General features: G+C 37.8%; 2 protein-coding genes across 3 annotated transcripts in view; both read right to left on the reverse strand.

The window, feature by feature from the left end:
• The window catches only part of LOC144654891 (collagen triple helix repeat-containing protein 1-like), a 92344-nt gene extending 89225 nt beyond the window's left edge, over positions 1–3119 (reverse strand). Inside the window, exons 1-3 of one of the 2 annotated variants that reach the window (XM_078515134.1) lie at positions 3043–3119; positions 2652–2822; positions 848–1126 (exon numbers count right to left, since the gene is read on the reverse strand). In XM_078515134.1, coding sequence (XP_078371260.1) covers positions 848–1126; positions 2652–2744 — 372 coding nt within the window. In that variant the 5' untranslated portion in view covers positions 2745–2822; positions 3043–3119. Of the gene's footprint in view, positions 1–71; positions 570–847; positions 1127–2651; positions 2956–3042 lie in introns of those variants that run through there. The other variant, XM_078515146.1, reaches the window with a different exon arrangement.
• Positions 3120–6041: 2922 nt separating this feature from the next.
• On the reverse strand, positions 6042–8300 carry LOC144654942 (collagen triple helix repeat-containing protein 1-like). Its single transcript, XM_078515177.1, has 3 exons — positions 8121–8300; positions 6782–7024; positions 6042–6563 (listed from the first exon to the last, which is right to left on the reverse strand). Exons 1-3 carry the CDS (start codon positions 8220–8222, stop codon positions 6216–6218), a joined length of 693 nt encoding a protein of 230 aa, XP_078371303.1. The 5' UTR covers positions 8223–8300; the 3' UTR covers positions 6042–6215.
• Positions 8301–15013: the final 6713 nt, after the last annotated feature.

The following is a 15013-nucleotide window of genomic DNA, read 5'->3' on the forward strand; positions in this document are numbered from 1 at the left end:
AAGAGTAATCGAAAAACACGAAGAAGGTCACACGAAACACGAATAAGCAATGCATGATAATTTAATTAGCGATTCTGATTACAAAATATTAAAAAACTTCACCGGTTTATGGAGCACTTGTAACATTAACAAATTCCAAGCATTCCGTATACAATTTTGCACCTTAAATCAGTCTCTAATGCATTGCTGACGTCAGCGTTATTCTTTTGAATAACCAACTGATTACTGGGACCGTGGAACTTCTTCGATCATCAAGCGGGACACTGAATTCCAGCCTGTATGGCCGTCAGCGTTTCCATATCCAGGACAGTTTCCAATGTTGATACCAACACGGATTTTGCCCTTGTGAATGTTGTCACAGTAGCCTTCTATTGCTCCGGGTTTGTGGTTCGACTTGGCTTATTGGTGTGCATCCACCAAATGACGTCAATGGGCAGAGGACCGCTGCACTCGCCGCCATTGAAGCTGATGAACCATCTCTTACAGCAACCGTCGCAATTCACATAAAAGTTGCCTTGGTAAACCACACGGAGAGCGGTATCATCTTTCTTCTTGTCGAAAACGCAATCCTGTAGAAAATAATTAACCAGCTATATCTATTAACAAGAGTTGATAAAAAGGGGAAAATGATAGCTTTATAATTCTCTGGTTTCAAATTGAATTCAATTAATGATAATAGTGATAACGATTTCTTTTCGACTGTTGTATTGAGAACAATGTGTTAAATTGGCAATTACTGTAAGTTTCTTAGTTTACTTTTTTTTTTTACAAAGAAATAAAATTCAAGCGAAGATCACATCGAGAATGACAAATTTGTATCATCTTTTTCCCCCAAATTAAAGCTTACCTTGATGAGACCAATGTCACGGCTGTCTTCACTCCTCCACGCACACTGTTTCCAGTTTCTGTGGTCAGCGTCTGTACCATTTTGTCCTGCGTCTCCTTTAACACCACGTGTTCCAGGGCTGCCTTTCACGCCCATATCGCCTTTAGCGCCATCTCGTCCGTCGCGGCCTTGTAACCCGTTTTGTCCATTCACACCATTACGCCCTTGTAGCCCGTTATGTCCATTAATACCATTACGGCCAGGAAGGCCGGCTGGTCCTTGAAGACACGTGTTTGGAATCTGTGGAATGATTAATAAAATAAGGTTAGCAAATAATACCAACATGCAATGAGAAAATAGTAATAAAACAAGACACCAATGAGGTATCTAGGGGAAAAAACTTTGAATGTGTACCAATGCACGGCTTGGCAAGGTTTTCTTTTCGCTAGTTGAAATCATCAAAATGTCACAAAACGGTGGTGGAAACATGTTTCTCTTATTATAAACAGCACGTCGGACGGATACATATCTCTATAACTTTGTCATAGAAAAAGAAATAACGTAAAAAAGGAAATAAGAATTGATTAGGCATAAAAGGTACCATCTTGGATTGTGATAATTCTCAAAGCAGTCAGCACTGCGATGTAACAGCTGGTTTTGAACATTTCCTTTCCATTGCATAATTCTGCAAATGTTTGATACAAGCTATAACAGTAACCTAACTAATTCCTACTTACTTTTTTTTCACTTTTCTTTTTATTTGGCAACGTCATTGCAATTAGGTGTATACCAGAAGGGCAAAAAATGAAGACAACAACAGAAATTGTACGGCACTCGGATGATTTTTACTTAACTGCAAAGAGGTACGACTAAGATAAAGGCTAATTTATTGGCTATGATTTGTCGGCTACGTCAGATCGGCACGCAAATCTGCGCATGTGAATGGTGATCTGACGAGGGCGTGAGTAGTCTAATCCGACGAGTCGGCCGCTTAGAAGAAATCTGTAACCACTGCACAGATTTTTTTTCTCAAGTTGCGCCGATTTTGTGAACGAAAAACCTTTAAAGGAGTTGACGTAAAACCAATAACTTATGCGCTCATTTTACTTTATATCAATATGCTAATCTATTACCCATCATTTTGCTTTCCAAAACTGAAAAAGAAATACCTTTTAACCACAAAAATACATGTTAACTACTAAAGATTTGCCTTCCGATTTATTGCCGCGAAAAATCTGGCCAAAAACATTCGACCATTAAAATTTGCTTTTACGCATTTTGTTACATACAAAAAAAATAGATCAAAATGTGATCGGTGTGGTAAGCACATTTTTTTTAAAAAAAAATTAAGAAATCGCTTTTACCCGAGATAATTTACTACGCGGTACGCACGTAATTGCCGCCGTAAAACGTACACTAAAACTATATTTTTTCTCATGTTTCAATCATTAAATCAGATCGTAACTTAGTGGTAATGCAAACATTTTTCGAATTATTTCTGAATAACTTTGGAAAGAGATTCGAAAAGAATCAGAAATCGATTTTAAATTTCGTGATAAATTTTATTATTGTCAACACAATCATGCATTTAATGACGACGCAGTAAACCAATCCCGGCGGCTGAAAGAATGACTATTATACACAGCTTCATACATTGTTCCAGCACAAAATCGATGGATCAATGCAAAGAATTATTTTAAAGGTTATAAGCTATAAAAGTCAGAAGAAAGGAAAGCAAAAAGGCAACCGGTTTAAGGCAGAAAAGTACTTAATGAAATTGCGATGAGATAAAACAAACTGCATGCAATTTCAACTAGCACCTTACCTTTAAAGATGAAACAGGTTTGTTATTTCCTTCGATGAACGGAGCAATCAAAAACCACAACAACAGAGATGCAGCGCTGGATTTTCTGAGCATGTTGTTAGGCTGTGAAATTTCCAAATAGGCAATCGTTCTTGGATGTGTTTAGCTTGTCGAAGTTCCGTGCCGATTGAACTTCGAGTCGCAAAAACACACGGAAAACTAAGAGTTTGTTTGTTCCACTTATGGCAAATAGCAAATTTTTTATAAAGCTCGAATAACCTGTCAAATATCAAAGAATTATTTGTTTCCACATAAAAGCACCAAGGAAAAGACAGCTGGATTTTTGACAGAACTGTCTAATTTAGGTAAAACGAAACAGAGAGGATATGTTAACTGGAGCAGTTTAACTCACGTTTGTATGGTTGGTAAGACCACAACTTCAGAAAATACTTGTCATTGAAAATTCCTTTTACTTAAAATAAGTGTACGTCACCAAAAGAGAACGATGTAAACACCACAAGAGTTAAACAAGAGAGCTATCCAATGGACACCAATCTTCTATCAATTCAAACACCAATTAGCTGAACATCGGCTGCGTTCACATTCGTCACGCACCTGTAACGTCCGTTTTATTTTGGGATCAATGGCTTACTTGAAAATTTTCGAGATAGAAAATCCAATACGAATAGTAATCTGTCAAATGTAGATTGCAGAAAAATATCTTAATGTTCTGTCGTGCCTAAAGGTTCTTTTTTATTAATTACGAAAGAATTCAAGCACGTATCTTCATGTTACGTGTATCCATTGATGAATAATATCTTGATTGAAATCGAAGAAGTTGTTTCAGCTGACTAGTTCCCCAAACATGCAATTTTCTATTTACGGACCGGAGCAGATTACCTTAAGTGGTGAAAAACGTGCAGTTCTGGAGGAATACTCAAATATCAAAGTTAGACCTAGCTACAGTCTAGCTTTCCATCATTTTCTTCACACTTCCTAAGTCCGTTGTTTTTTACTCACGAAAGTTCGGATATTAACCTTACTACATATAAACCCTCATTCTGTAGTAGGCTTAGATGTGATCGACAACCCATTATATATATATATACATCTATCCATTCGAATATTTTGGCGTAGATTACTGCCGTTTTGAATTAATGCTATAAAAAGTAAAATCTAAATAATAAGCTGTTTAATTAAAAGCGCACAAAAATATCTTCATGCCGAAATGGATGATCTTTCGTACAAATTCCCTATATAATTATATAATTTAAGCTGGTATCTTCATTGTATCTGTACCAAATAATTAATCATATCCTTCATTGAACTCAAAGAAGTTATTTCAGCGACTCAGTTCCCAAGACAGGCAGTTTTGCTTTTGAGCGAACTGTCTTCTTTAGGCTAATGTGGAAAACTTGAAGTTACATATAAAACAACTTGTGTGAAAATAACTTTTTTTCTGAGTTTGCTTATTTTTATGTAAATTTTTTTTCAATTTAAATTGAATTTTCATAACACCTCCTCAGTGTCTTTTTCGTTGATCACGAACTTTCAACCTTCGATAGAAACTAGGATGAGATTGACACAAATACTGTCCGTTCATCTGCTGCAACGTTGAAAATCTATTATTTTAAAAAAGGTATTCAAGCTAAAAGCACTGGATTTAGCGAATATAACCAAAATTTATTCTCAACGTTCTATCGTTAGTGAAACGTGTTTGACAAAACTTTGACGTTTACATGGCAAGACGTTTTTAGCAGTTTAATTTTTTTTTTTGTTTAAATCAAAAACATAAAATCACTGTAGGGGGTCATTACTAAATTGCTTGATTGCTCCTTATATTTCTACGGTGAACAGTTTATTATAAGGAATTAATCGAAAGTTCTACATTCCATGTGCTTTGTTTTACTTAGTGGACGAAGTAAATGAGGGTCTCTATAGGGTTAGCCGTTAGTCATAAACAGCCAAAAGTTCAGCCGTAAGGCGTAAAAATTGAAAAAATTTAACCATTAGCCGTAAAGAATGTTAACTGTTAAAAATTCCAGTCACTAAAATAAAGGTCTCAACTTCTCTTTTAAAGACTTTTTTCCTTGCCTTTCATGTGTTTTGATACCTAGAAAGGCTGATAATCTGATTTAAGAAAACCGGAAGTGTTGAAAGTGTCTGCCAAAATTGTCATGACAAGAGTTCAGATGACCGACGTTTTGACAGGTCTGACACTTGCTCTGTATCTCTATATCTTCTGTTCGATGGTCCTATGACCTTAACTATGTGGAAATCAATTTTTAACTTTTTAAAACAATTGAAATTATTTTTTAACGCTTCTGTTAACCGTAACGGAAAACAAAATTAGCCGTTAGCCGTAAATGTCACAACCCATTGAGACCCTCGTAAATCATTTCACTTAAGAAGTTCAAAATGGCAACATACTGGTTCGCGGTTGCATCACTTGATCCCCCCGAAGCGCGCCGAATGCCATTCCTACAATCTGCGCAATAACAAGAAAGTTTCACTAATTACATGCCGCACTAAAAGGTTCAGAAAGTCAATTTTCCCGGCCATGGCGCACACGAGTATATAATTAGTTTCATATAAATAATGTACGATGTAAATAGCTTAATTAATTTCATTTCCCAGTCCCTCAATATTTTGCAATATTGTAAATTTCAGACATTTTTGTAAATTTCATTGTATTTCACAATTTAGGCGCTATTATGAGTTTTAATAAACCATTATTATTTATTTATTATTTATTTTTTAAAAGAAGAGAAGATTACCTATTTGATCAAAACGTCGCCTAATGAATAATCGCGCAAATTGCCTCGTTTTAATGGCATCAACAATTATTTTGATTAATTTGTAGATTATGCTGTGTTAATTTGGTGGCTATAGCATTGGCGATTTTCAAATAACAAGGAAGGGGACTTCTTAAGCATGTAATTTTTGAAAAAAATTCAACATGTAATTCATCAGTCTGAAAGTGAATTTTCCTTTAATCGTAAGATAGCCTTTGGAAGTAGCTAATAATAACAGTATTTTGCTATATAATTGTATCAGTCTATCTTGTTTTTAATTCCAAAACAATTTAGTTCACGAAAAACGAAAAAAAAAAATGTGTGTGCGTACTTTATTCCCGTGAAATAAATTTAACAAACAACGCAGTGCAATAATGATTGCATATAGGAACAAAATTCCGTGCAGAATAAAAGTTGTTTGTTTCGCCATTACGCGATTGAGGTTTTTCGTAATTTTATAACAAGGCCCTTACTTATATTTGATATTTGTCAAGATGGTGGCCATGGTACAATTCCTTAACTGAAAATTAATTTCACTCTCCTTCTAGAGAGCAGCATGTATTGAGTGATCGCCTCTGTATCAAGAGGAGGAAAAGAAAAAAAAAATCAGACTTCATTAGCATTACAGAATTGATTTATTCACGGATATCATTTACATTTGTGTTTTTGATTACAACCTTTTAACCCTTCACTTTAACAAATGCCAAGCATTCCGTGTACAATTTTGCACGTTAAATCAGCCGCTCATGCATTACTGACGTCAGCGTTGCACTTATGAATAATTAACTGATTACTGGGACCGTGGGACTTCTTCGATAATCAAGCGGGACACTGACATCCAGCCTGTATTACCGTTGGAGTTTCCATATCCAGGACAGTTTCCAATGTTAATACCAACACGGATTTTGCCCTTGTGAATGTTGTCACAGTAACCTTCTATTGCTCCTGGTCTAAGGTTGTCTTCGTCTGCATTTCTGATCCATATGGCTGCGTCAATGGGTAGTGGACCGCTGCACTCGGCGCCATTGAAGGTAATGAACCATCGCTTACAGCAGCTGCCACAGCTACCCAAGTAGATGTTACCTTGATAAACCACACGGAGAAAAGTATCATCTTTCTTCTTGTTGAAAATGCAATCCTACCGAAAATAATTAACTCCATTTTATTTGTTGCTACATGCAGGGGCAAACATGCTTTGAGTACAAATGTGGTTCTTTAACCGTTTTGGCTGTTGCATTAAAAATATTGAATGATGATGTGTTTTCAGTTCATCTCGATGCAAAAATGTAGTATTACCCTTTAATATATTTACAATAAAATGACACCTTTTTCCTTAAAATTAAAATTAAACCTTACCTTGATAAGACCAATGTCACGACTGTCCTCACCCTTCCACGCACACTGTTTCCAGTTTCTGTGGTCAGCGTCTGTACCATTTTGTCCTGCGTCTCCTTTAACACCACGAGGTCCAGGACGTCCTGCCATGCCTATCTCACCTTTGGCACCAGGAGGACCGTAAGGGCCTGGTATTCCGTTATGTCCATTAATACCATTACGGCCAGGAAGGCCAGGTGGTCCTTGCAGATACGTGTTAGGAATCTGTGGAATGATTAATAAAATAAGGTTAGCAAGTAATACCAACATGTAATGATAAAATAGTAATATAACAAGACGCTAATGAGTGATCTAGGAAAAAAAAAACAACTTTGAATGTGTACCAAGTTGTGTCTGGTTGAAATCATCAAAACTATATCAAAACGGTGGTGGAAAGAAGGTAAGCAAATGATATGAAACAGCAATGAGATAATAGTAATATATTGAGACTCCGCTGAGGGATCAAGAAAAAATCTTTAATGTGTACCAATACTCAGCTTGGCAGGGTTTTCTTTTCGCTTGTGTAAATCTTTAAAATTTTATCTTAAAATGACGGTGGTACATGGAAGCATTTTTCTTATCGGCACGTCTGAGGGTTACACCTTATATACCAATAACACAGTCATAGAAAAAAAGGAATAATGAAAAACGGTAAAATAATTAATAAAGCATAGAAACTACCTTCTTTATTTGTGATTATTCTCAAAGCAGTCACACTACAGTACAAAATATGAAAAAAAAAACAGAAATTGGACGGTATTCGGCGGAATTGTACTTAACTGCAGAGAAATAAGACCAAGGTAAAGCTAATTTATAGGCGATGATTTGTCGGACGGTTTGTCGGCCACACCAAATCGGGAAGCAAACCAGTTTGTGTGAATGTTGATCTAACGAGGGCGTGACTCCAATCCGACAAGTCGCCTCCTTATTAAATATCTATGAGCGCTGCACAGACTTTCGCGTGTCACGCCTCATTATATGAACGAAAACGCAACCTGAAAAGGAATTGACGCAAGACAAATAATGCGTATCTGCAATGCTTTTCCCTCAAGTTTGCTTCAAGTTCCTTTGCTCCAACTGCGGTGGGCAAGAAAATTCATTTTTGTGATTGACACTCAGGTCTTCGATCGTCCTTTCGCGCAATCGAACGTAGTGCTGCCAAATCGGGTAGCGGGCAAGGAGCAGGGTTTATCAGTTCATTAGAAAACAGGTTATTGATTAATCACAGCGTACGTAGATTCTCAGTTATTTTTATAAAAGTGGATAAAGCAAACTGGGACGGAAGCCATTTTTTGTTGTTTACCGATATATCAAGCCATACCTTTAAAGAAGAAACAGTGTTGTTATTTCCATCAATTTGATGAATGAGAGGAGCAACCAACAACCAAAGCAACAGAGATAAATCGCTGGATTTTCTGAACATGTTTGTTTCTTCAGTTTTCACCCAAGTACGCAAACGTTCTTCGATGATGTTAGTTTGTCGACGTTCTGTGACCGTTCAACCCAGAGTCAAAGAGAATATGGAATTCAGAGTTTGCTTGCTCCACTTATGGAAAATAGAAGAGAGCTTTGTTATTCGAATAACCTGTCAAATTTCAACAAGTAGTTGTCTTTTTTTAAGAAAAAAACATTAAGAGAACGTAAGATTGATGTTGACAGAACTGTCTGATGTAGGTATAACAAGACAGTTTATTTGTTAACTGGATGGTTTTACTAAAGTACACAGCTTATAAGGACACATCTTGAAAAATACTTATCGTTAATATTCCCTTTTAGTTTTAAAAAAATGTTACCAAAAGAGAGCGTTGTATAGCTCACAAGAGTCGAACAAGAAAATTATCCTTAGGACACCAACCTAACACCAATTAAGTTAAACAAACACCAATTAGCTGAACACCGACTGCGTTAGCATTCGTCGCACACCTGTAATATATAAATATTACTCGCCCTTTTTATATTGGAATACATTTACTAACGTTGAGATTTTCGTGATGAAAAACTAAAGACTGATAATAAAACGTCAAATATAGACTGCAGAAAAGTCTCTTAATATGCTCGGTACCTAAAGGTTCTTTTTTAACAGTTATTATAGAATTCAAGCTCGTATCTTCATGGTACGTGTATCAAATAATTTATGATATCATGACTGAACTCAAAGAAGTTGTTTCAGCTGCCTAGCCTATCAAACATGCAATTATATTTTAGCGAGAAGTTTTCCTTGGGGGTAGAAAACTTACAGTTCTGGAGGAAAACTGGGTAAAAAAATATCAAAGTTAAACTTAGCTTTCCATCATTTTCTTCACATCCCCTTATTTCTTTGTTTTTACTCACGAACGTTAAATTAACGATGTTACCCTTACACTTAATTCTCTTTCTATGGGAACTTAGATGAGATCAACATCAATGATATTTTGATTTACGTATACTCAGTAACCACGTTTTGGAAATGGAAAACAAAATCGGAATATTAATATCTCAATTTTTGATGGCACTTATATGCTCTTTCTTATACTAATATAAAATTTAAGTTCGTATCTTCGCAGTACGTGTGCCAAATGATTAATGATATCCCTGATTGCACGCAAAGAAGTTATTTCAGTTGACTAGCAGTTGTGTTTTGAGCAAACAATTTGCTTTAGGTTGTGAAACAAAGCTCGCAGTTCCTGTTGATTGGATAGATGTCCTCAATTTTCTTGACACCTCTTCAGTCCTTTGTTCCCGGATCACGAACGTTTATTTTAGTATATCTCCCGTACCTTTAACACCCTTTTGATAAGACCTAGAGTGATCAAGATCGACAACAATAATTGTCCGGTTACCTGCTCCAACTTTGAAGATTTGTTATTCTCCAAATTTAATGACCATCCCAAAATTTAGTAGGAAACATTTCGACGTTGGTGATACGTGTTCGACTGGAACTTCGACGTTTACACGGCAAGACGTTTTTAACAGTTATGTTTTTATTTTATTACTAAAAGTGCTTAATTGCTTCTTATGTTTCGATGGTGAAACAGTCGAAAGTTTTATATTCCATTTGCTTCGCGTTTAGGCTGTTGGATAAAGTGAGTTGTAAAATTCATTTAAAAGTTCAAAAAATGGCGGTTCTAAGATGGCGGATATTTCTTTAAGACGTTATTCTTTGCTTGCACTCACGTGACTTCCGGATTACGTGTGACTTCCGTCCGCCATGATGGTGTTCCAAATACCAATATGGCGGACGGATGCCAGTCACAAACACAAGTGTTCAGGCGAGTTTTTTTCAGTTTCGCGTCCTCAAAATGCCTATATGCCTGATCGTGGGTTGTTCTAGAAAAACTGGTCGAGATAAGGGAATACGATTGTATCGATCACAACTGAGTTGTGACGAATCAGGGCCAGAAGTTGAAGAGCTCAGCATTGAGCGAAGGCGAAGATGGATCTCAGCAATAAGCCGCGATGACCTCACAGAAAAAATCTTAAGTAACGATAGGGTTTGTGATCAGCATTTTCATTCTGGAGCCGCAGCTTCTTCGTGGGACCGAAAGACCGAATTTAACATAGAACGGCAAATGTACAAATGTCACGAACGTAGGAGTCGTGTAGGCCCGTCACCTTTATTAACTAAAGAAAACCAAATACCGGCAACTGATGAGATCCACACGGAGGATCAAAACCATGGTCTTGCCTGAACTGAACCATAGACTGGCATAAACAAAACGCAAAATAGTCAACAGACTTGCGCGTGAAAGATTTCAAATCTATATTTAAATCATGTGGTGCCAACGTAACGCAATGAACAAGGGAGGTAAAAAATCCTGAACATCGAGCTAAAAAGACAGAGCACTCGATCAAAATAATGCAAGAAGCATGGACTTTACAATACAGAAGGTCTCTCTGAAACCAGCTTTCAGCTTTTTAATAGTAAAGCTGAAACAGTCTCTGGCGAAGCCGGACCAAGATTATCCGTGATAAGACAATACGTCTTGCATGCATTAAAATGCCGGGCCCGGCGTCAATAAAATGCAAGTAGTTTACATTTTCCCGGAACATTTCAGGTCTTGTCCTTCCACGCCGGGCGACCATTTTGAGAGCCTAAAACACATCTTGCAAATAGAATTTAGCCAAAACAAACTAAACTAGCACAACATGTGGCAGAATACAGATTTAGAGGTGCCATTCGACTCTACAAATGGCCGAACCACGCAGCGCAATGACCTCTAGACACTTCCTTGGCCACAACTTACGGCTATATTCAATACATAATGCCTCCAAATAAAAACAGTACCCTCAAAAAGAAGTCAGAAGCAAATAAGGTCGAAAGACCGAACTTAATATAGAGCGGCAAAGGTACAAATGTCACGAACGTAGGAGTCGTGTAGGCCCGTCACCTTTATTTACCATAATTTGCTCATCGGGAAAAGTGACCGGATCGACTCCAACCTCGGCGATTTTTTCTAAATATCTTCGTTTAACGTGGTCGTCGAGTTTTCTGCAATACTCAGATAATACTGGAATCGTACTACAAAGCTCATCTATTGAAGGAACACGTTCGTTTTCCGGAGAATCCATTGAAATTTCGAGTCAATCAACAGCGATGGCATATAAACATACCGGACCCCGATTAAACGCCGGCTTCAAATAAACGCCGGGTTTCTGAGGCCAAGTTTTAAATAAACGCCCCCGGCGATTATTCGGGGTCCCGGCGTTTAATCGAGGTCCTGGCGTTTATTTGAGTCGATCCAATAAGTGAAGATATTCACTAGAAAGGCACTGATATGACACGTACTATATGGTATACGGCGTTTGTTATTTTAATAAATGCTTAACGAATAAGTCTGGCGTAACATTAACTGCGGTTTATGACGTACAACAACGCAAAATTGAAAATATAGTAATGTTAGTCAATGTTCCGGCATGCTCTTTTTGTTATGACTGACGCACTCTCTTTCTTTTGTTGTAGTGCTCCCTGTTGCTAAAAACGCGAGGATCACTCCAGCGTTTGTTTATCAGTTGTTTTAGCTTTGTCAAAAATTGTGCTTTCTGGGTGGAAATCGCGCATTGAACAGTAATAGGGACTTCAAGGCCGCCTTGTTCCAAGTTGCTAGCTCTGTAAGTTTTCCTGCCTCACTTTAGCCGAAACATTCCCTCCATGTTTTACGAAGTAGCAAAGGGTGGATGAGAGCTCGATAGGGATGTGTCCGACATTAATCTTGTCGTTGTCAGGTCCATGCTCACGTTACACAGCCATCGCACAAGGGTCGTACTTGAAAAAATGAATCAACTTAAACATGATTGAAAATTTTACTTCATAAATAAACGCCGGACCCCGATTAAACGCCGGCTTCAAATAAACGCCGGGTCTCTGAGGCCGAGTTTTAAATAAACGCCCCGTCGTTTATTTGAGAAAATACGGTATGTAAATTTCACCCGCGGTGGAACACCAATATGGCGGATACCCAAATATGGAAACATCTCTGACGTCACGTGCAAGCCAAGAATTATGGAATCATTGTTGTTGTTAACGACAACTCATGTGGTTTTAGCTAGCAGATATCCTAATTTTACCAGCACGTTTCCGAAAATAATAAATGATTGCGCAAAACTGTGTCGACATAACGGCACTTATTAAAATAAATGTGTAGTTCATGCGCGCTGTGTGTTCTGCATGCTGTGGCCACAAATTTGTGGCCACAGCATGCTCGGTTTTCAAATTGCAGAAGGTGTGTGTGTGTGGTGGGGGGGGGGGGGGGGGAATTCAGCAATATGATAATGACTTTCCTTTAATCGCATGGACAGTATTTAGAAAGTATTTTAAATGTATTTTGCCGTAGGATGATTTCATCCTATCTCCTCGGCGCACTAGCCTGCGTTGCAGACGAAACCCGGTGGAAGGGGTTGAATTCGCCCGCAACGCAGGCTACGGCACACATGCATGTACCATTTCCCAATCAATAAAGTTCACAAAAAAATGTTATGTATTTTCTCGACGAATAAATTAAACAAACAACGCGGTGCGATAGTGATTGATTTTGAGGTTTAATTCCGTGCAGGATAATTCGTTTATTTCGCGAATCGTCTACCGATGCTTTTCTCGTTTTATTAGAAATGATGAAGTCCCCCACACATGTTTCGTTTTTTTAACACTGCAAAGTACAATTTCTTATAACTGAATAAAATCTCACTCTCCTTACAAAGATCAGCATGCATTGAGTGATCATCTTTCGTTGCAGAAAGCAAATTATCAGACATCAGAAGCAATGCCTAGTTGTTTTTATTAATGGAAATCAGTACAATTATGTTTCTGATTACAAAATATTAAAAAACCCTTCACCAGTTTATGGAGCACTTGTTACTTAAACGAACACCAAGCATTCCGTGTACAATTTTGCACCTAAACTCAGTATCTAATGCATTGCTGGCGTCAGCGTTATTCTTATATGAATAACCAACTGATTACTGGGACCGTGGAACTTCTTCGATCATCAAGCGGGACACTGAATTCCAACCTGTAAAACCGTCAGAGTCTCCATATCCAGGACAGTTTCCAATGTTGATACCAACACGGATTTTGCCCTTGTGAATGTTGTCACAGTAGCCTTCTATTGCTCCGGGTTTGTGGGTTGGATAGTTGTTGTTTGCCATATACCAAACAACGTCAATGGGCAGAGGACCACTGCACTCGGCGCCATTGAAGCTGATGAACCATCTCTTACAGCAGTTGTTGCAAAGCAGATAAAAGGTGCCTTGGTAAACCACACGGAGAGCGGTATCGTCTTTCTTCTTGTGGAAAACGCAATCCTGCAAAATAATTAAAAAAAAAAAAACACTTGTCAGTGCCTGATTCCAAACTGAGTGCATATGTGGTGGACCATATTTTTTTTCTCCAGTTATTGTATTGAAGATATTGTCACAGCATGAAAATTAGGATTTTCGTGAAATTAAAGGTGGTTATAAACCGACCTTTACGCTAGCATGTGTAAATGTGATTTAAAGTTGGTGTAAAGAAGTCCCATTACCCCGCATTTAAACTTGAGTGTTAAGCTGGCATAAAGGTCAGCTTTAAAAAGTTTTAAGTTAGCGAGAAGCTGATTTAATTCCAAATTTACTCCAGCTTTATTTGAGTTTTACACAACAAAGTTATGTTTTCATGATGTGTGTTATTAAATTGGCAATAGCTACTGAACAAGGTTCTCGCGATTTTGACCTAGAAAACATTTCTTCATCCATATGTTTAATAAATGAAAGATAAATTTTACCAAAAAATAAAGCTTACCTTAATAAGACCAATGTCACGGCTGTCTTCACCCCTCCACGCACACTGTTTCCAGTTTCTGTGGTCAGCGTCTGCGCCATTTTGTCCTGCGACTCCTTTAACACCACGTGACCCAGGTGGACCAGCCACGCCCTTCTCACCTTTCGCACCATCTCGGCCGTCGCGGCCTGGTAACCCGTTATATCCATTACGGCCAGGGATACCGGCTGATCCTTGGAGATATGTGCCAGGGTGCTGTGTGAATAAAGAAGGCTAGCGATGGTTTCAGAATTAACGAATGCAAACTTTGGTGTTACACTAGTAGCTGCAAATAGAAACGGCATTACTGCGCCTTTTGAAAAACACGCGAATTTTGTAGTTCAAACCTCAACTCAACTGGGCGTCGCACTTTTTCCGGGCAACAAATCGAACTTGTTCTGTTTTGTTGTTTATAAAGTAAACTTCCGTTGTGAGTTTCGTTCTATGCCCATGTTAACCCAAGTAACTACCAAAATTTAATTTGTTACTCCTTTGTTTATAAGTAAACAGTTTAAGTGATCTTCAGTGAGACAACATGATTGGCAGGCCGAACGTGATTTTTCTTGCAACGTCTTCTGCTTTTCATTTCATTAAACAATGCATTTTTACCTCTGCGCCTGAAATCTTGATATTTCTTTGGAGAAAAAACATATGTAATCACAAAAACTCTGTGCTGTTCAGTTCTGTCAAGCCTTTAATTGGAGTCTACATTAAAAAAAATCTGAAGCTGCGCAATTAATTCGCGAGCAACACTAGTCTGAGTTTACAGTGTTTATTTTATCGCTGTCCGGCACGCGGGTATCAAAAGAACGAACCGATTTTCTGTCACTTATGCGTTACAACCATTCAGGCTTTTTTTCATTTTTTTTTTGCAATGGATCATTACAAAACTACATTCCTTGGCCAAAATATTGCTTTAAGTAAACTGTTCTCATCCTACCAAC

This window comes from Oculina patagonica, chromosome 1 (genome assembly GCF_052425735.1).
Source record: "Oculina patagonica isolate OP01 chromosome 1, crgOcupat, whole genome shotgun sequence".
Classification (NCBI taxonomy): Eukaryota; Metazoa; Cnidaria; class Anthozoa; order Scleractinia; family Oculinidae; genus Oculina; species Oculina patagonica.